Source organism: Bos mutus, chromosome 4, assembly GCF_027580195.1.
Source record: "Bos mutus isolate GX-2022 chromosome 4, NWIPB_WYAK_1.1, whole genome shotgun sequence".
In the NCBI taxonomy this organism is placed as follows: domain Eukaryota; kingdom Metazoa; phylum Chordata; class Mammalia; order Artiodactyla; family Bovidae; genus Bos; species Bos mutus.
In genome coordinates, this window is record NC_091620.1 from 564,159 (window position 1) to 588,414 (window position 24,256).

Sequence of the window (24,256 nt, forward strand, 5' to 3'; positions counted from 1 at the left end):
CGCCGCTGCACCGTGGAAAAGATAAAAGCTCTGAAAAATACAGGGGGAAATCAAAAGACTATTGTCTCATCTTGGGATGAGAGGATCCTCTTAAGCCAGACAGGAAACCCGGAACTCATAGAGGGAAAGACGGACTGATTTTTTTCCCCGCCCTGAGCCTTTTACTTTGGAAAATAAGCTACCTTGAGTGATTCATGGTTAACATCTATCTGTTTGCTTTCCCTCTGTCTCTCTCACACATTTTTTTTTTGGTGGAGGTGATGGTCAGTAGTTGTGGACACAATGGAGCTTTTCCCCCAAGCACTCTAGCGGGCATTTCCTATGAACAGACAGTCTTTCTACATGACTTCACACCAGGGTCATACCTAAGAAGATGAGCGAGGACTTTCAACCATCACTGGATAGCTCATCCATAACTCAATGTCCTCAGGGAACCCCCAAACGCCTTATATAACCTCTTTGTTTTCCCATGTCAGGACGGCACAGGCCCCATTGTGATGCTTTTCCCTATCACGCAGACTCTTTTTTAAAAAGTTTACTGAAGTATAGTTGATTTACAATGCTGTGTTAATTTCTACTGTACAGCAAAATGACTCAGTTAGACGCATTCTTTTTCCATTATCGTTTATTACAGAATACTGAATATAGTTCCCTGTGCTATACAGTGGGTTTCCCTGATAGCTCAGTTGGTAAAGAATCCGCCTGCAATGCAGGAGACCCCAGTTCAATCCCTGGATCAGGAAGCTCTGCTGGAGAAGGGATAGGCTACCCACTCCAGTATTCTTGGGCTTCCCTGGTGGCTCAGCTGGTAAAGAACCCACCTGCAATGCAGGAGACCTGGGTTCGATCCCTGGATTGGGAAGATCCCCTGAAGAAGGGAAAGGCTACCCACTCCAGTATTCTGGCCTAAGAGTTAGACACGACTGAGCGACTTTGACTCACTCACTAGGCTAGATTTGTTGCACTTACGAAGGCGCTCTTGGAACGGAACTTGTTCGTATGTATATAGTAAACATATATGTAGTGTTTAGTGAAAGTCGCTCAGTCGTGTCCGACTCTTTGCGACCCCATGGACTATACAGTCCATGGAATTCTCCAGGCCAGGATACTGGAATGGGTTGCTCTTCCCTCCTCCAGGGGATCTTCCCAACCCAGGGATTGAACCCAGGTCTCCCGCGTTGCAGGCAGATTCTTTACCAGCTGAGCCACGAGGGAAGCACAGAACACTGTACTTCCTCCGTACTAGTTTGAATTTACCAAGTCCCAGATTCCCAGCCCTCCCTCCCCAGCCCCCACCCCCTTGGCAGGCCTGAGTCCGTTCTGCTTCTGTGTCACAGATATCTTTGTTTGTGTCATAGCTGAGACTCCACGTACACGTGATACCATACGACACTTGTCTGTCTGACTCGACTTTGCTTTAGCACCACAGTCTCCAGGTCCACCCAAGTTGCTGCCCGTGGGGTCACTGCGTTCTTTTTTGTGGCTGCCGAGTGTCCCATCATGAGCCCCGCATCTCTGTCTGTTCATCTTTCAGCGGGCATTCAGGTTGTTTCCATGTCTCAGTTCCGTTCAGCCGCTCAGTCGTGTCCTGCGCTTTGCGACCCCGTGGGCCGCAGCACGCCAGACCTCCCAGTTCATCACCGGAGCCCGCCCCGCGTGTGCACTGACTGGGCTGTTGTTGACAGTGCTGCTGTGCGCACAGGGGTGCAGGCATCTGCTAGAATCACAGTTTTGTCCCAGTTTCCCAGGAGTGGGATCGCTGGACCTTGTGGCAGCCCTTATTTTTGGTTTTTTGAGGAACCTCCATGCTGTTTTCCATAGCAGCTGCACCGGTGTGCATTCCCACCAGCCGTTGCCGACGGTTGGGGGGGGGTCCTTTTCTCCACACCCTCTCCAGCCTTTATTATTATAGACATTTTAATGGTGGCCATTCTTACCTGTCCATCATGCAGACTCTTGAAGAGTCTGGGGCAGGTTTCTCATAGAAGGCTGTGCTCTGATTCAAATGCTGGGGCCAGCTGGTGTTATTTAACTTTTTCTTTTATCCCTGCTTGCTGCCCATGACCTGAAGTGAGGTCGGGGGGCTTTGGTGAGATCTAGGTTAAACCCTTTTGACAGGAATACCTCCTGTGGTGGTGTGTCAGGCTCTGTTCTTGGTGATGCTAAAGAGATAATTACCAGACCTCCTCATCCTGAAGGCCCCTTGCCTCCCCCTTTGTAATTCACAGTCCGTGGGGTGAGACTTTCTCACCTGGGCCCTCACTCAGTGGTTTTCAGCGCATCGGTGACCTGAATCTGTCCTGTTGGGGTTGCCACGTGGTGATTTTTCTCATCTGGACTTTCCTTCTGCAAGTCTTAGCTGGTATTCTTCTGTCAGTAATAGCCCTTGGCTGTTTTTAGTATCGCTCTTGTCTTGTGGATATTTGTTGTCATTCAGATGTTATAATCAATTACAAAATTAACAGATTTAATTACATTTTTGTAGACAACAGTAAGAGAATTCGCTTGCCATGAACATATGCCAGATAAATGGTTAAGATGCTTGTTACACAAAGAATTCCTCTAATTTTTTTTTTTTTTTTTTTGGTTGCACTGGTGGGTTGTGGGATCTTAGTTCCCCAGCCAGGGATTGAACCTGGGCCTTCGGCAGTGAAAGGACAGGGCCCCGACCACCAGACCTCCAGGGAATTTCCTCCTCTAAATTGTTAAGAAAAGACTTTTAAAACCCCAAAGACAATTAGACAAAGAATAGAACCAGGTGGACAATTCAGAGAAGAGGAAATGCAAATTGTTGATGACCATAAAAAGACGCTTAGCCTCAAAGTAATCAGGGGAATGCAGATCTGAAGAGCAAGGTACTGGGTTCCCCCTTTAGAAGTGGAAACTGAGCTGATGACTTTTGATGCTGGTGAGAGTGGCAGAGTGGGCGTTCTCATGCGTTGCTGGTGGGGGACTGGTCGGTGGCGGGGTGGGGTGGGGGTTGCTGCCTCCTGTTTGGAAGGGTCATCAGGCATTATCCATGGACATGAAAAATTCGTATTTTTCTTTGAACTCAACTCTTCTACTTTGGGGCATGTAACCTGTGAAAAGAACATACATAGTTGTTCTTTTACAGGTGTTGGTTACAGCCTTGATTGTAGACATTAAAAAAGAAAAAAAAAGGAAGCAACCTGAAGGTCCTCAGTAGGGGAATGGCTGGATGACAGATGGAACATACATACCATGAAATATTGTGATGCTTTAAGCGTGAGTGAGGCCCATGCCCATGGCCCGGGGATGGTTGCCAGCCCATTCCATGAGCAGCTGCTCCAGCTGCCCAGGCTGGGCGTTGTGGTGAAATGCTAAGTCCAGGTCCTAGCCTTGGGGCTCTGGTAGGGGGAGGGGACACTCATTCTGGAAGCTTCCACGTGAAGGAAAGAGAAGAGGGCAAAGGACCAAGGGCAGCTTTCTAAGCATGTTGTGAATGTGCTTTTTTAAAAGTGATGATATTCACAACTTTTTTCTTCCTTTATTTCTTTGCACGGTGTCTTCACTGCTGCATGGGCTTTCTCTCGTGGTGTGTGGGCTCCAGGTTGCCGTGACTTCTCTTGTTGCAGAGCACGGGCTCTAGAGCGCCAGCTCAGTAGTTGTGGCTTACTGCTCTGCAGCATGTGGGATCTTCCCGGACCAGGGATCGAACCCGTGTCCCCTCCATTGGAAAGCGGATTCTCAACCACTGGACCACCAGGGAAGCCCCAGGAATGCGCTTTTATACCCCCAGATAAAATTCTAAAAAGGTTGGCAGAGTGCACATTTATTTGACTAGCCCCAGCCCGCTTTCTTCTTTCAGGTCCCACAGACCTGGGTTGGAAAGCTCTTGGGAGCCCTGCTCAGGCTGTGCAGTGACCCAGAGCAGCTGCAGATGGGGGACTTGGGGCCTTCAGGGCCTAGGGTTCAGCCAGGAGAGTGCAACAACAACAACCCCCTCACCCCCTGTCTTTCTCACTCACCAGGTATTTCTTCCTTCACCCAGCCCTCATCCCTCACCCAGCCCTCATCCCTCATCCAGCCCTTATCCCCAGCTGGAACAGTCTTCTGTTTCCTCTGTTTCATTTTCTTTGTACAAAAGTAGTGTATTCTCTACAGACATTTTAGGAAACAGGGTGAAACACACATTTCACAGACAAATAGAAAGAAACAGAAAAAAAAAATCACTGCAGGGCTTAACTGCCAGAGTTGGCCTCTGTCATCATTTTAACATGCTCATTTTTCCCTCTGTTTTTTAAGACAGGTCCATGTTCCCTGGTGACTCAGCTAGTAAAGAATCCACCTGCAATGCGGGAGACCTGGGTTTGATCCCTGGGTTGGGGCGATCCCCTGGAGAAGGGAAAGGCTACCCACTCCAGTATTCTGGCCTGGAGAATTCCATGGGGTTGCAAAGAGTCGGATACAACTGAGCAACTTTCACTTTCTTTTCACTTTCTGTGTTACATACAATTTTGTATCTTACTTAAAAAAAATGATCATAAGGGTTGCTGCTTTGCTAAGTAAAAGTCTCTGCCGACATTTTATTTAATTATTAATTTATTTATTTTCTGGCCGTGCCACCTGGCACGTGGGGTATTAGTTCCCTGACTAGAGATCGAACCCGAACCCCAAGCACTGAGTCTAAACCACTGGACCGCCAGGGAAGTCCCCAGATGCTATTTTAAATGGTTGTGTGATGTCCCACCGTCTGCAGACACAGTCGCTGAAGCCCTCACTTCCGTGTTGGTGGACACTCTGGTTCATATCACTGTTTCAGAAGTGCTGGACTTCTTTGGGCCTCAATCTTTGTGTCCACATCAGGGGGCCTCTGTTGGAGCCCCTGTGGCTTTCAGTGTGAGGAGCAGAGGGCTGAGCTTCTGGGGAAGGGGGCTCACATGCTTGCCAGCATGGGCCTCACGGACACAAAAGTCATGCCTGTTAAGGGTTTGGTAGGTGAGAAGTGGAACTTCATTTTTAATTTCTATTTCTTTAAGTCCTAAGTGAGAGTGAGCAATTTCCATGTAAATCGCCCATTTGTAGTTGCTTTACTTTGTTAAGATTTTATGTTTTGTTTTGTTTTTTAAAGTGATGTCTGTATGCTTTGCATGTTGGTATGATGTTAACCCATTAGCATAGTCACATTTTTTATCCAGGTGTTGATTTCCCTTTTGGGGGTTTCCCACATGGCTCGGTGGTAAAGAATCCATCTGCCAATGCAGGAGACACGAGAGATGTGAGTTCAGTCCCTGGGATGGGAAGATCCCCTGGAGAAGGAAATGGCAACCCACTCCAGTGTTCTTGCCTGGAGAATCCCATGGGCAGAGGTGCCCGTGGGAAGGGGTTTCAGGGGTGGGGAAGGGGTTGGAGGTCCAGGGCTACAGTTCACGGGATCCCAGTCTGACACCACTGAGCAACTAAGCACAGCACAGCATAGTCACATTTTTATCCAGGGGTTGATTTCTCTTTAGCTGTATATTCTCTTAGGGTTTTTTTTAAAACAATTTTTTATCATTTAGGACTTCATTTTTATGCCATGAATCTGTCGATCTCCTCTCTCTGTCCTTTATATCCGAGGAGCCTTGTTGCAAATGGCATCTCTCAGGGCCTAGCACAGCGCCCCCTGCAGCTTGACTGCAGCTCCACAAAGGCAGACTCCATGGCCAGTGGGCTCCCCTCTCCCACCCCACCACTGCCTGGCCAATCTGTGCTGGGGGCGGGGTGGGGTCCGGTGGTTGGGGTGGGGGGCTGGTGGCTGAGATCCGAGGCTCCAGGCTTCAAGGAGGAGGTAGGCTGGGTGAGGCAGGCACGCAGCGGAGCGTGGATGAAGGTACCCAGGAGAGAGGTGGAAGGGACCTGCCCTCGTGGGGTCTCCAGACTCAGGATGGACGTTTGAGGAGATGGTTTGCAGGGACCCCTCCCCCTCTGCCCTGCGTGTCATCCGGCTGTAGCTAATGACAGACCGAGGGGAGGGAGGGGGTCCAGCGGGGGCTCCTGGTGGGCTCTGCCCGTGGCGTGAGTTCACGAAGCAGGGCAGCTCTGGCTGTGACCTTGACCCCCATGCCCTTCTCATCTCTCAGCCGATGGCCGCGTGGGGAGGCTGCAGTCGGCCAGGCAGTCTCTAAAGCTTCCTTGGAGGTGGCCTCCTGTGAGCCCCACGCGGTCACCAGGGTTCCCTTGCGCTGTTTCATGGTGATGCTGTGGCCCAGGGACCCAGGCCTCGTAGCTGATTGGCTGGCAGGGCAGGGAGTTGCCAGCTGAAGACGGACGGGGGTAGAATTAAGAGGAAAGCCAGGTCTCCGATGCCACTGAGCGTGCACAGGCCAGGCCTCTCAGCCGCCGTGGAGATGCGCCTCGTCACCTCCTACCTGCCCGGCGCCCTCAGGTGTGGTGCATCCCCCCGGCTCCAAGGATGTGAGAAGATCCTGGGCAGTGCAGGCACCTTGGTGGACAATGACCAGCTCTACAAGGTCATCTGTGAGCTGAAAAGAAAGAACATCCCAGACATCATGGCCCAGGGAGTCGGCAAGCTGGCCAGAGCACCCACTGGCTGGGGACTGTGGCTGTCTCCACTGCCCTAGGATCTGCAGAAAGACTAGAAGGAGGAGCCAGAGGAGTCAGACATAGGGTTTGGCTTATTCTACTAGAGTCCCGCTTCTCTGCAAATAAAACCCTTTAACTTTTAAAAAAAAAAAAAAAGAAGAAGAAGAAGAAAGCCTGAAACTGCCAGGTGCCAAGGCTCTGATTGCCATTCCCAGTCACTCTGTGATATAAGCAGACTGGTGGGACTGGGAGCGCTTGCTGGTGCTAAGCAGAAAGTGTGCATTTGAACCGGCTGCTTGGGGCTGGACAGTGGAGCCCCTGCAGGGTGGTGGGGACAGGGTGTTGCAATGTAGACCCTGCTTTTTTATCCTCTGTAATGGGAATTCAGATGTTTTTATTTATTTACAGCTTTATTTTATTGACATAGTTGATTTACGATGTTGCATTTCTGGTGAACAGCAAGGTGATTCAGTTACACACATATAATCTTTTCCATATTTTTTTACATTATGGTTTAGTACAGGATATTGCATTCATATTGATCTTCCTCTGGAGGAGGAAATGGCTACCCACTCCGATATTCTTGCCTGGAGAATCCCCACGGACAGAGGAACCTGGTGGACTGGGGTTGCAAGTCCATGGGGTTGCAAGGAGTTGGACACGGCTGAGCGACTGAGCACGCACACCTTGAATATAATTCCCTGTGCTGTTCCCTCTCTGTTTATCCATACTCTATATATGATAGTTTGCATCCGCTAATCCCAAATTTCCATTCCTTCCCTCTGTCACCCAGAATTCAGATGCTTTTAAACTTTGGTCCATTAGACTCTCAAACTACCTGAGTCTTTATTCTTAATAGTGTACACTGACCCTCAGCCCCCCTTTCCTTGAGACCCTGAACTTAAACATCTGTATTGGAGTTCCCAGGTCGAGGAGCAGTCCTCTGTCATGCAGCAAAAAGGGTACAAGTATTTGAATACTGTATTGCGTCTCCCCTTTATTAAAATCTTTTACTTCTATTAAAAAAAGATGAAAGACCTATGAGCATGTTGATACTGCTGATAAAGGAATGAAGAGCTACCAAGTGAATGCATTGTAGAAACCTGTTGGACTGGAAGAGGCAGTTTTTTAGCTCATGGGATTCGGCTGGACCGTTGTTCAGTTCTGAAGGAAGAGAACAACCTTTAAAGACAGATAAAATGCAGGACACGTGTCTAAACTGGGATGAGAAAGCTGAGTGCCTCGAGGGGGCGTGCAGTTTGACCTTCTGAGGCCAGAGTCCCCTCGACCCACCGCAGTGAGGCTCACCCCACCTTCAGGGTCGTCGGAGGGTTCTGAGGGATTTGGGGGTGCATGCGGTGTTCCTGTCCTCTTTGGGGGAAAGCTGTTGAAAGGCAGCAGACTTTTCTCGGCGGAACACATGGTCCTCAGTTGTGATGCTTCTCAGCAGGGAGCTACGTCTTGTCTGTCTGGTCTCCCTCGGGGTTTTAGGGTGAGGTTAGGAGGCCGGTTTTTCCGGTAGTCATGTATGGATGTGAGAGTCAGACTATAAAGAAAGCTGAGCGCCGAAGAAATTGATGCTTTTGAACTGTGGTGTTGGAGAAGACTCTTGAGAGTCCCCTGGACAGCAAGGAGATCCAACCTCTCCACCCTAAAGGAAATCAGTCCTGAATATTCATTGGAAGGACTGATACTGAAGCTGAAGCTGCAATACTTTGGCCACCTGATTCGAAGAGCCGACTCCTTGGAAAAGACCCTGATGCTGGGGAAGACTGAAGGCGGGAGGAGAAGGGGACAACAGTGGATGAGTTGGTTGGATGGCATCACCGACTCGATGGACATGAATTTGAGTAAACTCTGGGAGTTGGTGATGGACAGGGAGGCCTGGCGTGCTGCAGTCCATGGGGTCACAAAGAGTCGGACACGCCTGAGCGGCTGAACTGAACTAGGAGGCTGGTAGGGGGCGTACAGAGGGGACTGAGCCTTGCTCAGACTTGGTGGACAGGAAGAAAAATGAAAAAACCGCTGTCGAGTAGATGGCTTGCTGCCGGAAAGCCTGTTTCCAGCTTTCCATGGGGGAGGGGACGCAGTCCCTGGGGAGCTCTCTGACTCCAGGACCTAGCAGCTGGGGCAGAATTCCCTGGGGTGTCTGGGAAGGGGCTCCTTTCTCTGTGCTGGGCCCCTGGAGTCTATAGCACCTGTATGTTTTTTACATCCCTCTTAAAGTTCTCGGTAAAGAATCTGCCTGCCACGCAGGAGACCCAGGTTCAATCTCTGGGTCGGGAAGATCCCCTTGAGAAGGGAATGGCTACCCGCTCCAGTATTCTTGCCTGGAGAATCCCATGGACAGAGGAGCCTGGCGGGGCTGCAGTCCATGGGGGTCGCAAAGAGTTGGACACACGACTGAGTAACTAACAGTCGAAGTGCTAAGGATGATCCTTGGCTTGTAGATGGCCGTCTTCTCCCTGTGTCTCTTCACATCATACTCCCTCTCTGCATGCCTCTCTGTGTCCACATTTCCCCTTTTTATCAGAACACCAGTCATAGGGAGTGGGGCCCACCTGAATCCAGGGGGACCTCATCTCAGGTAATCCCATTTGCAACCACCCTATTTCCAAATAAGGTCACACTGTCAAGTACCAGGGGCTAGGACTTCAAAATACAGATCTAGGGGGAACCCAGTTCAGTCCATGACAGCTTTCATCAGATTTTCAGAGAAAGACATGATCCAGAAGAGCCTCGGGATCTCTGAGGTCGGCCTCTGTGGTCTCTTGGGGAAGAGATGGAGGGACTGGTAATCCACAGGCCTGAGCTGATGAGGAACTGGCTCCCGGGACTGAGAGAAGAGGGTGCCTGTGTGTACAAGCACGGCCTGGGGCTTGGGGCCTCCAGCTTAATCCACAGGCCCGAGCTAATGGGGAATTGCTGAGGTCTCCAGCTATATTGGTCACCTGCTGCGTGCCAACTCGGTGCCAGACCCTCCATAAACACATCACTGCACAGCAACTTCAGTTGGAAGGGGGATTATCCCCGGTTTACAGAGACACCCCCCCCCCCCGCCATTGACATTCAGGGGACAGACGCGGAGCCAGTAGCTGCCAGAGGCTGAATTTGCACCCAAGTTTTCTTGGCTCCAGAGTACGTGTCTTGCCATCACACCCCTGTCCGTCTCCACTTTGGATCTGATCTCGACTGCGATTTATCTCAACAAACGTTCCCAGCCAGGACCACTTTCGTCAGTCTGCCACCCTCCCCACAAGGGGAGCAAAAGCCAGGGTGTGCAGTGTGGGAGCAAAAGCCAGGGTGTGCAGTTTACGCTCAGCAGCTAAGACGAATGTTCTTCATTCCTTCATTGACTCGTTGATTCATTCAGAGAATTACCACGTGCCACCTATGTGGCCCTGTTCATCTCCCTCGGCTCAGCAGTCAAGGGGCTTGATGGACCCGTGTAGCTGGCCACTGCCAGGGTCCCTACTCCTTCCCGGGTGGCACAGCTGGCAACCTCCTGGGCTGCAGGAAGATGTTTTGCTGCCACCTTGTGGTCTAGAAGACCCCAGCCGGCTGTCATCAGGAAGCTCGCCCTTGCTCGGCCGGAGAAGGACCTCCCCAGGCTCCTTGGCTCAGTGGCCTCATCTGGGCGCGCCTCCACACTTACCAGTGGATCATCCGGCAGATATTTGAGAGGGACTAGGTACAAGGTTCCATGGGATTCCCGGGCCCGAGGCCGCCCTTCTTCCTCCCACCATGGCACTGCCCCTCTGCACAGCATGCCTTTGCAGGGGGTTTCTAATTCTCCCGAGACATCCTGGGTTTGTTGTCCCCACCGCCCCCAGGCCACAGCCGCACACACAGGCGCCCTCTTCTCTCAGGTCCCAATACCCAGTCCAGCGCACCCAGCTCTAGAGTCGGCTCTTCTCCTTCTGAACTGCCTGTGCTCTGGGCTGCTCATTGCTTAGCCTCTAGGGACCCCTGTCTGTTCTCACCCAGGACCACGCCCAGGAATGAAAGCGACTGCATCTTCAGTTCCCCCAGAACCTTCCGTGGGGTCTCTGTGCAACAGATTTAGCCTGCCATTTCTGATGACCTTAAGCACCAGAGAACTGACACGAGAGCTAGCTTTATGGGATTTCCGTTTGGTTGGTGTGGCCCTAGCCTAGAGCTTTTTAGGACTGCCCTACTTTCCTTTTGGAGAAGGCAGTGGCACCCCACTCCAGTACTCTTGCCTGGAAAACCCCATGGATGGAGGAGCCTGGTAGGCTGCAGTCCATGGGGTCGCTAAGAGTCAGACACGACTGAGCGACTTCGCTTTTGCTTTTGCTTTACTTTCCTTTGGGTTGTGTTGAGTGAGCTGTTGGCTGCTTCTCTTTGGAGTTGAGTCTTGTGAGACGGAACACAGAGACCTTGTCCATGACCAGGGGCGGTGGCGGTGGCTGATGCCAACAAGGAAGAGAGGTGTGCGCCTGCCCTGATCTCTTTTCTGGGGTCTTTGTCTGAGCCGTTTATGTGCAGGCTGGTGCCCTTCTCTGTCTAGTCTCCCCGAGTCAGGAAAGGTTTCTGGGAAGAAGAAGTAGGAAGGAGTCAGCCAGACGAGGAAGAGGAAGCTGTGCCAGGTTTAATTCTTTATTGCTCTGCTGAGGCTTCATTGCTGTGCTGGCTTTTCTCTACTTGCGGGGAGCGGGGCTCTTCTCTAGCTGGGATGTGTGGGCCTCTATTGTTGCAGAGCATGGTCTCTAGGGCGCACCGGTTTCTGGAATTGGAGCACTTGGGCTCAGTAGCTGTGGCGCATGGGCTTAGTTGCTCCAAGGCATGTGGGATCTTCCTGGGTTAGGGATGGAACCCATGTCTCCCGCGTTAGCAGGCGGATTCTTTACCCCTGAGCCAGCAGGGAGGCCCCAGGCTCAGCATTTTGCTTGGACCAATTCTGCAGGTGCAGTGGGAGCCCAGAGCTGGTGTGTCCTCTGAGAATGGAAGGTGTTCTTTCACTTTCTGGCCTGGGCACGGCTGCCTGCCTTCCTGGAGCCTGTGTGTGTCTGTGTGTGTGTGCATGTCTGTGTGTCTCTCTGTGTGTGTCTATGTCTCTGTGCATATGTGTCTCTGTGTTTGTGTGTCTGTATGTGTGTGTGTGTGTGTCTCTGTGTCTGTGTGTCTGTATGTGTGTGTCTGTAAGTGGGGGCCTTTTACTCTCCTGTTCCATCCTGCTCCTCTCCGCCTGAGGGTAGCCAGTTGGGTTCTAAAGCAGCTCACCCCCGTTGGGCACCTTGTCCCCTGTCCCCCTTTAGTGCCCATTTGCCTCTGATAGCTGCTGTCCTGTGCGTGCATTTTCATTGGCTCGGGGAGAGGGTTTAGAATGAGCCGCCTTATTCTGTGGGGGAGGGGTCATCCCATATGTGTGCATGAGAGAGAGCAGACAGACTGATATTAACAAAGATAGGGAAGTTCAGTGTGTGAGGCTTAAACTTGGGAACGTGAGTCAGGATTCCTGGGTTGCATTCTTGTCTCCACGCCTGAAGGATCCTGGGAAGGGCTCTTCTGCAGAACCGACTATTATGTGGGGGAAATGTACCCCAGAGAGGAAGGCGCCGTCCTCATCACCATTAATAACCAGTCCCAGGAAAATACGGAATCACCCCCCGGGGCCCCGGAGATCCAGCCCGGGACTTGGAAGTTTCCAGCTCGAGGTTCCGCAGGAGCACCCAGGATGGAGGCCCTGCCTTCCTCAGGCATTCCCCCACCCCAGCCCCCTCTGGAATGTGCCACTTTTATCTTGTACTTTGCTTCTGACCAGGACCGTGGAATTCTAAAGCTGAGAGGGACAGATATGTTGGGAGTTGGGCTGGACTGGGGCTGGAGCAGACCTGGGAGTATTATGTCTTCAGAGGGAAACGCAAGCCCCCTCAACCTTGCCACTACCTAAACAGGTTTGTCCTGATCTGCTTGTGGTCCTTGTGGGTTATGCTAAACTGGCCCGTCTCCAGGACCCCGGAGAGGAGGACTGACGCTTGAACGGTTAGTGGAGAGCACAGCACAGCAACGACCTGTCCTCTGCCCCATCCTGGAGGAAGCCCTGCATTTAAGAGCCTGGGGCAGCCCACGAAGGGTATATGTGCTTGGAGTCAGCTTCCCACGAGGTCTGCAGTCTGCAGCTTCACCTCTGCACAGCCTCTGGACAGGAGGAGGGGGACCAGCGAGCTGGAGGAGCCGGGAGACTTCAGGGGCTCAGAAGTGAGTCACTCGTCCAGAACGATACGGTTCAGGTCCCAAGGTTATCTTCAGATTTTCTGCCGCCCTTGGGCAGGACAGCACTTATCCTAGTCCAGGTGATTTTATAGTCTTCAAGGAAGAAGATAGCCTCAGTCATTAACAGAAGAGCTGACTGAAACAACCAGCAACTCGGATTTGCAAGTTTCCCAACCTCAGACTGAGCCAAGAGCCAAGACAGGATCACCTCGTTCAGGCTCCGTGTTTTCCAGATAAGAAGCCCTCAGTGTAACTCCTGACTCATAATTTAAGCTTTTACCAGCTCCCACCCTGGTGGATCATCTGGTTCTTCCCTGGAGAAAAGAGCGAATGGCCCGCTTCTCTCCAAAACCGAGCCCAGCGCATGGTGTGCCCAGGACTGTTATTTATTTGGCCTGCTCTTAATGACAGCTCCTCTCCTACCTGCCCCAACTGAGGAGGAGCCCTGGGCTGGAATTTCCTGTTTTCTGAGGGCTCGGGGGCCCCCCGCCGCCGCCGTTCCCGGGTGTTCCAGGCCAGGCTTGCCGCCTCTCTCGGTGCTGGGCTGGCTCCCGGCCTCTCCAGGTCTGGGCTTGCCGGCTTGCGAGGTGGAGGCGTTGAGGGACTCAGTCGGCCGACACCAAGTGCCCAGAGGCCGGAGGTCCGTGCGCCCCGGCCGCGGCCCCGGCCCGGGCCCAGCCCCGCGCCCCTCGCCATGGGCCTGGCCCTCGCCCGCGGGCCCTGAGCATGGAGCGGGGCTGGCCGCCGGCGGACAGCTGCAGCCGGGAGCGGCCCGCCGCCTGCCGCCGCGCCCTCAGCGTCTGCGACTCGCTGGACCTGCACGGCGCCCCGGCCGACCGCGCCGCCTCCGCCCTGCAGGCCGCCCTGTGCGCTGCGCGCGAGCAGCCGGCGCGGCCGCGGAGCGTGTGCTCTGGCGGCCCGGGGCCGCCGCCGCCCCCCACCGGCGCCCGCAGCCTGCTGCTCGGACTCCTGCGCCCGCGCCTCGGCCGCCGCGGCACCCCCGACGGCCGAGAGTCGGCTCCCGGGCCCGCGCCCAGCCCCGCGCCGAGCCCCGCATCCAGCCCCGCGCCGGGTCGCCGCAGCCGGCCTCGGGGCGCCCAGGCGCCGCGGCCCACCAGCATGACGTTCCTGGAGGTGAACCGCCTGGAGCTGGCGGCCGAGGCCGAGGGCGCGGGCGCGGGGCTGGGCCGCGCGGGGAGCTCCGGCTTCCTGCGGGGCGCCTCGCTCTGGAGCAGCCAGCGCTGGCAGGTGCTGCGCGGCGGCGGCGGGCGCAGCGCCCCGAGCCCCCGGCGCGGCCTGTCGGCGCTGAGGAAGAGCTTCAGTTTCCGCCTGCGCCGCGGCCAGGAGATCCGGCGCGCCGAGTCCGGGCTGCTGCCCCGCGTGCGCACCCGCAGCGACGGCGACGCCAGCTCCCTGGGCGCCTTCCCCAGCCGCCGCGACCTGCTGCTGGGCACCGAGGCCCCGCGCGCCGCGCCCGAGGCCGGCCGCCCCCGCACCGCCGCCGGCCTCTGGAGGCTGCTCACCAGCCGCTTCCGCCGGAGAGAGCCCATGTCCGCGCCCGCGCCGTCCGAGCCGCTGTGGAGCCGCCGGGCGGCCGCGGCCCCCGGACTTCTGGGCGCGCCGAGCGGTAAGGGGGAGCGCCCGAGCCTGGGTGTCCTCTCCGGTTGGAGTCCGGGCTTGAGGGCGAGTGTGAAACAAACCGGACACCTACCGGGAGAGGTGGGCGTGCCGTGAAGGCGAGCGGGGGTCGGGGGGGTCCGCCAGACAGGGCTGGACCAAGTGGATCAGCGGCCGGCAGGGTCTAGGGTCGCTGTTGGGTCTGGAGACGGTGGCTGTGGCAGAGGCTGGCTTCCAGGTGGGTCCCGGGAGGGCCTGCCTCCCGTGGCCCTAGCGAAGTGGAATGAGAGCAGAACGGAAGGGCCCCTTTCTCACTTTTGGAGACCCAGGAAGGGGCTCCGGGACGGATGAGACTCACTCGGAGCCCGGGCCGGCTCTGGAGGGCGGGGAGGACTAGATCAGCAGCAGCTCTAGCTCCCAGGTGAGGCTCTAAGCTGCCTTTGCAGATGAGTTTAAGGACTGGACCCGCGCGTTGTAACTACTCTTGGAGGCAGCCTGGGGAGGCGGCGTGAGCCCCGCCCCCAGAGCCTGGTCCCTGCGGAGCTGCCTGGAGCGGCCCCAGGATGTCTGTGCCAACCTAGAGGCTCAAGGAGAGGGGCTGACCCTGGCTGGGGCTCTGGGTAGCGCCCGGGTGAGGCAGGAGCTGGGGATGGACTTGAGAGGAGGAGTGCTGGAGGCGGATCTTTGAGAAAGAAAGGGTGGCTGGCTCCTGCCAAGGAGGAGCCTGGGGAGGAGGGCCGGCTGGGAGGGGCAGACAGCTCCCTGTTGGACCGGCCTCTCACCAAACAGGGCCAGGTGAAGGGCTCCGCCCTCTTTGCTCACCAGGAATGTAGTGGGTGGCCCCACCCTGCGAGGGTGAGCTGTTCCTTCTGGCTGCAGAGGCGGGCCCCCAGCCCAGCCGAGACCCACTGGAGCGGCCTCTCACCAGGCGGGGGCGCCGGTAGGGCGTGACTCAAGGTAGTAGCTACCCACTCTGCTGGAGCGGAAAGAGGAGGGATCCGGTCTGTCCAGACTGGAGAACTGAGGGCTGTCACCCCGCTGTTCTATTCTCAGAGAGCATTCTTGCTGCTCTCTAGGGAGCTAGGGGCTTCCCGGCGGCGCTAGTGGTGGTAAAGCACCCGCCTGCCAGTGCAGGAGATGTAAGAGAAGCGGGTTCAATCCCTGGGTGGGGAAGATTCCCCTGGAGGAGGGCATGGCCACCCACTCCTGTATTCTTGCCTGGAGAATCCCCAGGGACGGAGGAGCCTGGCAGGCTACCATCCACGGGCTCGCAGAGCGTCCGACACAACTGAAACGACTTGAGCGTGCGCAGGAAACTAGGGCTGAGGGTGTTTTCTGGCTGTGGCCTCGAAAACGGGCCAGGTCGTGGAGGCCGCCGGTGCCGGATAGCCAAGGGGCTGTGCCATCCCAGCCCTGACGGGTGGCCTTCTCTCCTGCAGACTCCTTTGTGAACAGCCAGGAGTGGACCCTGAGCCGCTCGGTGCCGGAGCTTAAAGTGGTGAGTGAGTGGGAGGCACAGGCAGCCCTGGGCTGGGGGTGCGGGCTAGAGTGGTGGGCCGGCGTGACTCCCCCTGACCACCCCGGCTTCCAGTCCCCTCCGTCTCTAGGCTCGGCCTCGCCCCGCACCCGTCTCTTCCCGGTTTCTCTTGCCTTTCCCATCCTTGGCGCTGGGCCGTCTCCTCCCAGGTGGATCAGCCTGTCCTGCCGTGCCGTCTGTCTGTCCAGCCCTCTGATCGCTGCTCCTTCCTCTCCCGCAGGGCATTGTAGGGAACCTGTCTAGTGGGAAGTCGGCCCTGGTGCACCGCTATCTGACAGGGACCTATGTCCAGGAGGAGTCCCCTGAAGGTGAGCGTTAAGGGGCCGGCCCCGGGCCCTGCGGCTGCTCTCTGCCCACCCGTCCCTGTCTCCCGCTGCCTGTGCAGGGGGCTGCAGCCCCGTGTCTCTCTCCATCCTCCCGTCTTCTAGCTGTGGGTCCCTTCTCTGTGTGGCTACCCCTCCAACCCCCGCCGTGGGCTCGCTCTTGCGGCTTGGGGCCTGACTGCGCACTCTGTCCTAGGGGGTCGGTTTAAGAAGGAGATTGTGGTGGATGGCCAGAGTTACCTGCTGCTGATCCGAGATGAAGGAGGCCCCCCCGAGCTCCAGGTAGCCCTGGCCCGTGGTGCCCCCTTTTTTTCGAGGTTCCCAGCTGGGACCCCGGCAAGATCGTGTGCAGGGCGGCAGGGGGTGGGGTGGGGGTGGCAAAGTTCACCTGTGCCCAGGTGAGGGTGGTAATTCTGCTCCGCCCCCCACCCCCCACCCCCCAGTTTGCCGCCTGGGTGGACGCAGTGGTGTTTGTGTTCAGCCTGGAGGATGAGATCAGCTTCCAGACGGTGTACAACTACTTCCTGCGCCTCTGCAGCTTCCGCAACACCAGCGAGGTGCCCATGGTGCTGGTGGGCACACAGGGTGAGCGGGCCTGCTCGCTGGGGCGGTGTGGCAGCTGTGGGTCCCCATGGGCCAGCGTGAGAAAGCCTGGCCCCCTACCCGCCTCTGCCCTCCTGGCGCTGATCCAACCCTTCCGGTGGGCCACCCCCACACCCCCACTGTGAGCAGGCACCTCCTCTCTGCCCCCACACAGCCCGCCAGCTGTGACCCTGCCGTCTGTGTGATGGCCGTGTCCCGCAGCACTCTTTGAGGTGGACACACAGGGGGCTGGCTCATTTCCACTCAGTGAGTCGGCGGCAGAGCTGGAACGAGGCCCAGACCCCCGTATTCTCGTGCTCTGTGGTGTCCACTACCCGGGCTCTTGGCCCACCCCACCCTCTGACCACACGGCCCAGCGTCAGCCGGCTGAGTCAGTCCCCGACCCCCCCCACTCCGTCTCCGACAGACGCCATCAGTGCCGCGAACCCGCGGGTCATCGACGACAGCAGGGCCCGCAAGCTGTCCACAGACTTGAAGCGGTGCACCTACTACGAGACGTGTGCCACCTACGGGCTCAACGTGGAGCGCGTCTTCCAGGACGGTAACTCGGCGGGTGCCAGGCGCTCCCCCGGAAGGGGGTCAGGCAGGCTCTGCGGAGGGGGGAGTCGGCTCTAAGTGGGGTTTCCCCCGCCTCCCCAGAGGGGTCATTGACTCTGCTGTCCCCTGCAGTGGCCCAGAAGGTAGTGGCCTTGCGGAAGAAGCAGCAGCTGGCCATCGGGCCCTGCAAGTCACTGCCCAACTCCCCCAGCCACTCGGCCGTGTCCGCCGCCTCCATCCCGGCCGTACACATCAACCAGGTGCGGCCAGCCTCCCACGCTCCCCGCACCACATGCCCATCCCACCCCACCGTGGCCCTGCCTCTCCATTCTGTCTGTCTGCCTGCCTGTCCCTGCGCGTCTGGTCTCCCCACTTGCAGATGGTTTGAAAGCACTGGCTCGGGTCCCCTCAGCCTGCACACCTGGCCTGGCCTGGCCCCCCACCTGTGCCCTGCAGTCCCTGCCCTCCCACTCCCAGCTCCCCTCGCTGCTCCACACGTCTCACCCTGCAGCTGCCGCCGCCTAAGCATTTGCTCTGGTCAGCTGGGGTTAGCGCGGGCTCAGTACCCACCTCCAGAGGAGTCCCTGGAGGCCCGCCCCCTCCTCACCTGCTGGCCCCTGCCCCTGTGTTTGCGTTTAGAAGAGCAGCACTTACCCGACAAGGGCTGATGGCCTTCATGCTGCGTGGGGTCCTTTGGGGGGGTGCCTGAGCTGGGTCCTGCCGTGTCCCTCCCAGATTACCCCCTGGACACCTGCCCGCCTGCGGGGCCTACTGCCTGGTCAGTTCTGGGCCCTTGACATTCAGCCCAGGGCTTCTGTAACTGTGTTCCCGGACTCAGTCTCCCGCGCTGCGGAAAGCCCTGGGCCAGTACAGGTGTGCATGCTGAGCGGTCAAGTCTATGCTGCTCCTTTAGTTCCACTGAGGGCTGTTGTCTTTGCAAAGCCCTCCCGGCCCCCAGCGTCCTGACGGCCTGGTGGGCTTTTCCAGGGATTCCCTCCCTTTACAGCTGTAAAAGATCTCAGGGCTCCCCTGTAAGAAAGGGAGAGCCGTACACAGGTCTTCTCCACCGTCTCTGAGCCACTTGGCCTTGTAGCAGACTCAGCTGTGCGCAGGGACCCTGTATCCTTCGCGGGGCGGCAGCTCCGGTGTTGGCCTCGGACCAGAGGAGGCTGCTGGGGCAGGGCGCGTCCTCTACTTAGTGACCATCCGGTGGGCCGTCAGGGGTGGCCTTGTCACGCTGCCCATGGCTCCCGGAGCCACCACCAGCGGACACCGCTGTGTGTGTATCCCGCCGTCCTCTGCTTCCTCCGGTCAGCAGCCTTAGTCGCCGTTCGCTCCCTGCCCAGCCCTCCTCCTCCCCGTATCTCACGCCCTGTCACACACAGCCTCACCCTCCCCCCCGCCCCACCCCATTGGCGCCCTGAGCCCCACCCAGCCTCCCGAAGCCTCCGTTCTTGCAGGCCTGGGGAGCTCATCCAGGGTGACCTGTCACCTGGTGTCACGCCCAGCTGTGAGCCAAGACTCCGCAGTCTTGTTCTCTCCCGGCCCCTGCCCTTGACTCCAGTCCTTTGCCTCTGATTCAGCTAGGGGCCCTAGGCAGGAGGTGGAGGGTGGGCAGCCCAGGGCGGTGACCATGGGGTCCCGCAGGCCTCCAGGCCTTTGCTGCCCGCCTCCTGGGTTAGCCTCTGTAGGAATGGGCGGCCCCTCTGCTCTGCCCTGCAAGCCCCAGGCCCCTTGGTGCAGCCGCCCTGAGAGCCCTCTCTGTTCTCAGGCCACGAATGGCGGCAGCAGCGCCTTCAGCGACTACTCGGCCTCAGTCCCCTCCACGCCCAGCATCAGCCAGCGGGAGCTGCGCGTGGAGACCATCGCTGCCTCCTCCACCCCCACACCCATCCGCAAGCAGTCCAAGCGGCGCTCCAACATCTTCACGGTACGTGCCCGCCCCTCCCGCCGCCGACCAGGCAGGGCCGAGCCCCCAGCCTCCAGGACGCTACACCTGCCCTCTCTGCATCCGCACAGACACGCACTGCTCCCGGAGGGAGCTCTGTGCAGGCGCCCCCCACCAGCACCCAGACTGTGACCCTCCGTGGGCTCCGTGCAGACGCCCGCCACCCCCCCAACCCCACATCAGCACCCAGACTGTGATCCTCCTCTGAGCCCGTGGGGCCGCCCCTCAGCACAGCCACACAGAGACCTTCCTCCCAGCCCAGCTGGAGGGCTCTTTGGACCCGTCTGCTCTCTTAACTCCGAGACACCCTGGATCCCGCCCTTGTGGACCAAGGCCCTGGGTGGTTGGCCCAAGGCCGCAGGAAACGGTAGATGGCAGAACCAGAGCAGGTCCAGGCCTCCCAGTCCGCCTGCACCCCACCCATCCCCGTTATTTCCATTCCACCGCGCTTCCCCACCCCCCCGCTGCTGCCATCGGCCCAACAAAAGGCCCAGACGTCTTTCCCCAGGCCCCTGTGTCTCCCGAGTCCTGCCTCGGTTTCCCACCCCACCAGCCGCCCACCACAGGCTCTGCTCTCAGCTCCTTCACGCAGACCCCCAGCCCAGGGTCCTGTGCGCCTCCTGCCACTAGGGCCCTGCCCGTCACCTCTCGGAGGCCCAAGCCTGTGTCTGGCCCGCAGACACACTGTCCAGCAGGGGGGGCTTGGCAGGACCCTCCTGGGAGTGGTGGGCCTGACGAGGCGGGCGTGCCGCCCCGGGCGGACCCGCATGGGGAGATCGCCCGGTCTCTCTGCGTCGCTCCTCATCCCGCTCTCCGAGCGTCGGGGCTTGGGTGTCGGTCGGTTGGTCCGGCCCCCGGCCAGGGTCAGGCCCCGGCCAGGCCCTCAGGAACCCAGCTCAGACAGAGCCAGTGCTCCCCAGGCCTTGTCCCTGCATCCTCGCTGTGCGCGCTTCTGCCTCGTCTGCCTGCCTGTCCCCTATGGCCCTGCCCTGCGCCCTCCATCCTGCTGCTGCCGCGCGTCACCCGCCACCCCCAGCCCCGACCCCGCCTGGACTCACAGCTTCTCATATGTTCACGCCTGCTGAGACACACAGCGCCCCGGCTGCCTGCTTGTGCGTGAACCGCTCTGCGGCCGCCGTGGGGCCCGTGGGCGCCTGGGTCTAAGTGACTGCCCTCTGTGCCCACGGTGCCCGCTCGCTGACGTCCTGCCCACCTGCTCCTCTCCCCCCGTGCCTCCCCTCCCGCCTTCCTCCACTGTTCGCCCAGCGCCTCCCCAGCGCCTCCTTGCGCCCCGCCGCCTGCTCCTCCGAGCTGCCTTCACGTGCCCCTCGCCGTGCCCGTCCTCCACGGCACAGCCGCCCCTCCAGGCCTCTTTCATTCTCTCCATCTTCACTGTGGCGACCTGATTTTTTTTGTTTTTTTCTCTCCATTGTTTCCATGGTGACCTCACTTGAGCCATTGTCCTTGAGGGAGCCTCCAGACGCGCCCATGTCTCTCGAGGTGCCTCTCGGGACCTCCCCTTCTCATCGTCACTGCTCGGGGTGGGAGGGTGGAGGGTGGAGGGTGGGGGGTCCCCCCCTCTTGCCATCCTCCGGCAGAGCTGTGCCTGCTCCTGTCCCACTCCCGTGACTTTCCTGCTGGACGTGCCGCTGACGTCCCCCTGGTCTCTCCCCCATGACTTAATGTCCTTGTTTTGACGCTCCTCACCCTGGTTCCCATCCTGGGTGGGGTGCACACCCCATGCCCCCTGCCCTCCTCTGGGCTCCCAGGGGTCCTCGGGTGGTTGTGGGGTGGGGGGCCTCTCTGCTGGCCAGCCTGGCTGGGACAGGCCGCATGTGAACCCCGCTCCCCACGACTGGCTCTTCCGTCTGGGAGTGCAAGGGGCAGAGGCCACAGTGCCCAGGAGAGGCCCCCGGAGGGCAGGCGCTGGTAGCAGAGACGTCCATGGGCAGTACCCCGGCTCTCCCTGCTGGTCTGGCCGCGGCCCCCATGGCCTGCTCCCTGGCAGCTTGGAGGAGCCGGGGGAGGGACGTGGGGCCTGGAGCGCAGAGCACCCCCCCTCCCCGCACCCCGAGATGGACCGCCGGCCTGCAGCCTCTCCTCCTCCTCCTTCTCCTCTTCAGCCGCCTCTCCTCCCCGGGCGCCCGGGTTCTCTGCCCTCGCCACCTGCTGACCCACTGTGTGCGCGGCTTGAGTATAACTTGCCAAAAATCTCTATTCTTTCGATATTTGCAGATATGTGCCACTGTTTCCAACTTTTCATCAACAAAAAGGCCTTTCCAACTCCTTCCAAATTAGAAGACCAGGTGGTGACACACAGCACCTCTGGACATTGTCCCCCGTGCGGGGCCGGGCCCTGGGACTGCTCTCAGATGAGAAGCGGCCGCCGTGCTCCCCACTCCAGAGACCCACAGGAACCTTTGTAACTAACCCCCACACCCCCAGGCAAGGCTAGGAACTGCTGGAGCGCCCCGCCAGCCCGCGCGGCCAGCCCGGCGGAACGCACGGCGCCAGGCTCTCGCCGCACGGAGAAGAAGGGAGCTCGTCCCCTGTCCCCGCCCGGCGCGCCGGCCAGCGACGAGGCCCAGAGGCCGGGGCGTCCAGCGCCCGGCCGGCGGCCCAGCTGCTCCCGGGGGTGCTCCCCGCCCCTCCCCTCCTCTGCTCCTTCCTGCATGGACTTCTCTGCTGTTCCTGCTCTGCTGGACGCCGCCGCCGCCTCCTCCTCCTCCTCCTCCTCGCCGCGCTTGCCTTCCCCTCTCTTGGCCCCCCCCAACACACCCCGTTTCCTAGGATCCACATTGGGCCGGGCTCTGCCCCAGGAGCCCTGGCAGGGGCGCAGGGCCTCCTCTGGCCCGTCTCCTCTCTCTCTCCATCTACTGTGCCCCCTCGGGCCTCGTGGCCGCTGAGCTCGGCACGCCGTGCCGCCGCGTGTGGTGTGTCTGTGCCCGTGGCCGGGCCGCGGCCGGCTCTCATTTCTGGACTTTGCTCTCCCCCCTACCCGGTGGTCGTGCCCCGTGCTGCTCCCGGCCAGCCTGCAGCCTCCACCGTCCACCTTTCCTCTCCGGGCCCCTTCCCTTCTCTTAGGCCCCAGCCTCCCCCTGGTTCCCCATGGGCTGCGCGCTCCTCACGCCCTCGGTATCTCGTGTCCTCGCTCTTCTGTAAGGGGCGGGCCCGGCCCAGTGATGACCTGTGCTGCTCTGTATGGTGCCGTGTGTAAGAATAAACACCCGTTGGAATACTCGTGGTCTCCATTCCTTCCCAGTCCCGCCGTGCCCACCCAGCCTGGCCCTGCCTGGCTGCTAGGGCCTGTCCAGGGGGAGGGAGGGATTTGGGGAGGATGGGGTGCTAGCTGGGGATTCCAGGCGGGCAGCTGAACCCCCACAGACCCCGGGGCCCTCTGACACGCCCCTTCTCTTCTCTTCCAGTCTCGAAAGGGTGCCGACATGGACCGGGAGAAGAAGGCCGCCGAGTGCAAGGTGGACAGCATCGGGAGCGGCCGGGCCATCCCCATCAAACAGGTCAGCGCTCCCTTCCCCCCCAGGGCTGGAGAGAAGCGGAGAGGAGGCCCCGGCAATGCTGGAGGATGGCTCTGGAAGACAGGAGAGGCCAGTGCCCCAGGCCCCTGCCAGGCCTGAGCTGTTAACACCCCTGGCAAGGTTGGCCGGAGCGCTCACTGGGCCTGGCCTTGCCTGTTCACCCTCATCACCACCTGGGGGCAGCAGAGAGCCACCCGCCACCCTCAGCGGCTCTGCATTGGTGGTGGTGATTCTGGAGGTGCCCGACCCTGCAGCAGGACTTGGTCTCCCCCACCTCTCTCTCCTCCTCCCTCCCCCAAAGGGAGGGAATTCACAAAAGAGCACCCTGAGGAGTATGGATTGAGGGGGCGTACCAAGGGCTGGTCCTACCCTGGGTTCACTGGCCGAGTCTTACCCAGTGAGCCTCTTCTGTGTTTGAAAAGAGGAAACTTAGTCCTGATATAGTCTCTGGAGTTACTGCCCAGTAGGGCCAGGGCGCCCAGACCGCCTGTCCTGGGTGTCTTTGCTAGAAAAAGGCATTGAGTGATCAAAAGGGGTCTCTGGTGATGGAAGGCAGAGTTGCTTGCTGGTGTGCTGTACAGGGCTGTAGAACCACTGCCGGATGCAGTGGAGAGAGGAGGTGTCAGGTGAAAGCCTGCTGGCCCACGTGCCCCCCGGGATGGCCAGCAGCCTGGTGGTTAGCCTGCTGTGTCCCCAGGATGCTGCACTTGGCACAGACACATCTTCTCGGGACCTGGTGTTTAGAGATGCCCCGTGTCTACGGGAGCCGTGATGTCCGCGTTTGAGTGGAGTAGACTTGTGTGGCCAGAGGACCTGAGGCCAGCCTGGCCAGGGTCCTGTGATCAGGTCTGGCCGTCCAGGCTGGGGCTTCTGCGACCAGAATTGTGTTAGGGATGGGGGTTTCTGACCCCACAGTGAAGGGCCATGGCAAATGGAGAACCCTGAAAGTGTCTCAGGGCCCAGAGGACACAGTGGGGAGCACTGGGTATGCTTCAGTCCTCCAGAAGTGTCACCAAGGGATGCTCCCCAGGGACCCTCCTGGTGGGCGGGCAGCTGGCTGTCTCCTCCCTGTTTCGCTGTATGCGCAGAACTGGCCCAGAAACCTGTTGATGGCATGTCTCTGTGGCTGTGCCAACTCAGGCCTCCTCGAAGGGCCTCTTGCCAAGCCAGGCAATGGGGACCTGCTCCAGGCAGGGGACCGTCACTCCCTGCTTTGTGGCATGTGCTTTCTGAGTATACACACAGGCACAGGCAAACGTTCAACAAACGCAACGCTTCCCCCACCCAGCCACCCTTCCTTGCTTTGAGATCAGTCTAGCCCCCAAAGCACCCCGCTTCCTGGCTGGGGTCTGCCCTAATTTATCTGCTCCCT

At 58.8% G+C, this 24,256-nt stretch overlaps 1 protein-coding gene across 9 annotated transcripts in view; it reads left to right on the plus strand.

Annotated features, from left to right (window-relative positions):
* The window catches only part of AGAP3 (ArfGAP with GTPase domain, ankyrin repeat and PH domain 3), a 56,609-nt gene that overhangs the window by 14,280 nt on the left and 18,073 nt on the right, over nucleotides 1-24,256 (plus strand). For 2 of the 9 annotated variants that reach the window (XM_070368892.1, XM_070368893.1), the window contains exons 1-9: nucleotides 13,366-14,410; nucleotides 15,840-15,898; nucleotides 16,158-16,245; nucleotides 16,457-16,542; nucleotides 16,704-16,845; nucleotides 17,270-17,404; nucleotides 17,533-17,660; nucleotides 19,172-19,330; nucleotides 22,774-22,866. In XM_070368892.1, the coding sequence (XP_070224993.1) occupies nucleotides 13,510-14,410; nucleotides 15,840-15,898; nucleotides 16,158-16,245; nucleotides 16,457-16,542; nucleotides 16,704-16,845; nucleotides 17,270-17,404; nucleotides 17,533-17,660; nucleotides 19,172-19,330; nucleotides 22,774-22,866 (1,791 nt within the window). In that variant the 5' untranslated portion in view covers nucleotides 13,366-13,509. Of the gene's footprint in view, nucleotides 1-13,346; nucleotides 14,411-15,839; nucleotides 15,899-16,157; nucleotides 16,246-16,456; nucleotides 16,543-16,703; nucleotides 16,846-17,269; nucleotides 17,405-17,532; nucleotides 17,661-19,171; nucleotides 19,331-21,583; nucleotides 22,623-22,773; nucleotides 22,867-24,256 lie in introns of those variants that run through there. The other 7 variants (XM_070368896.1, XM_070368898.1, XM_070368899.1 and 4 more) reach the window with 6 other exon arrangements.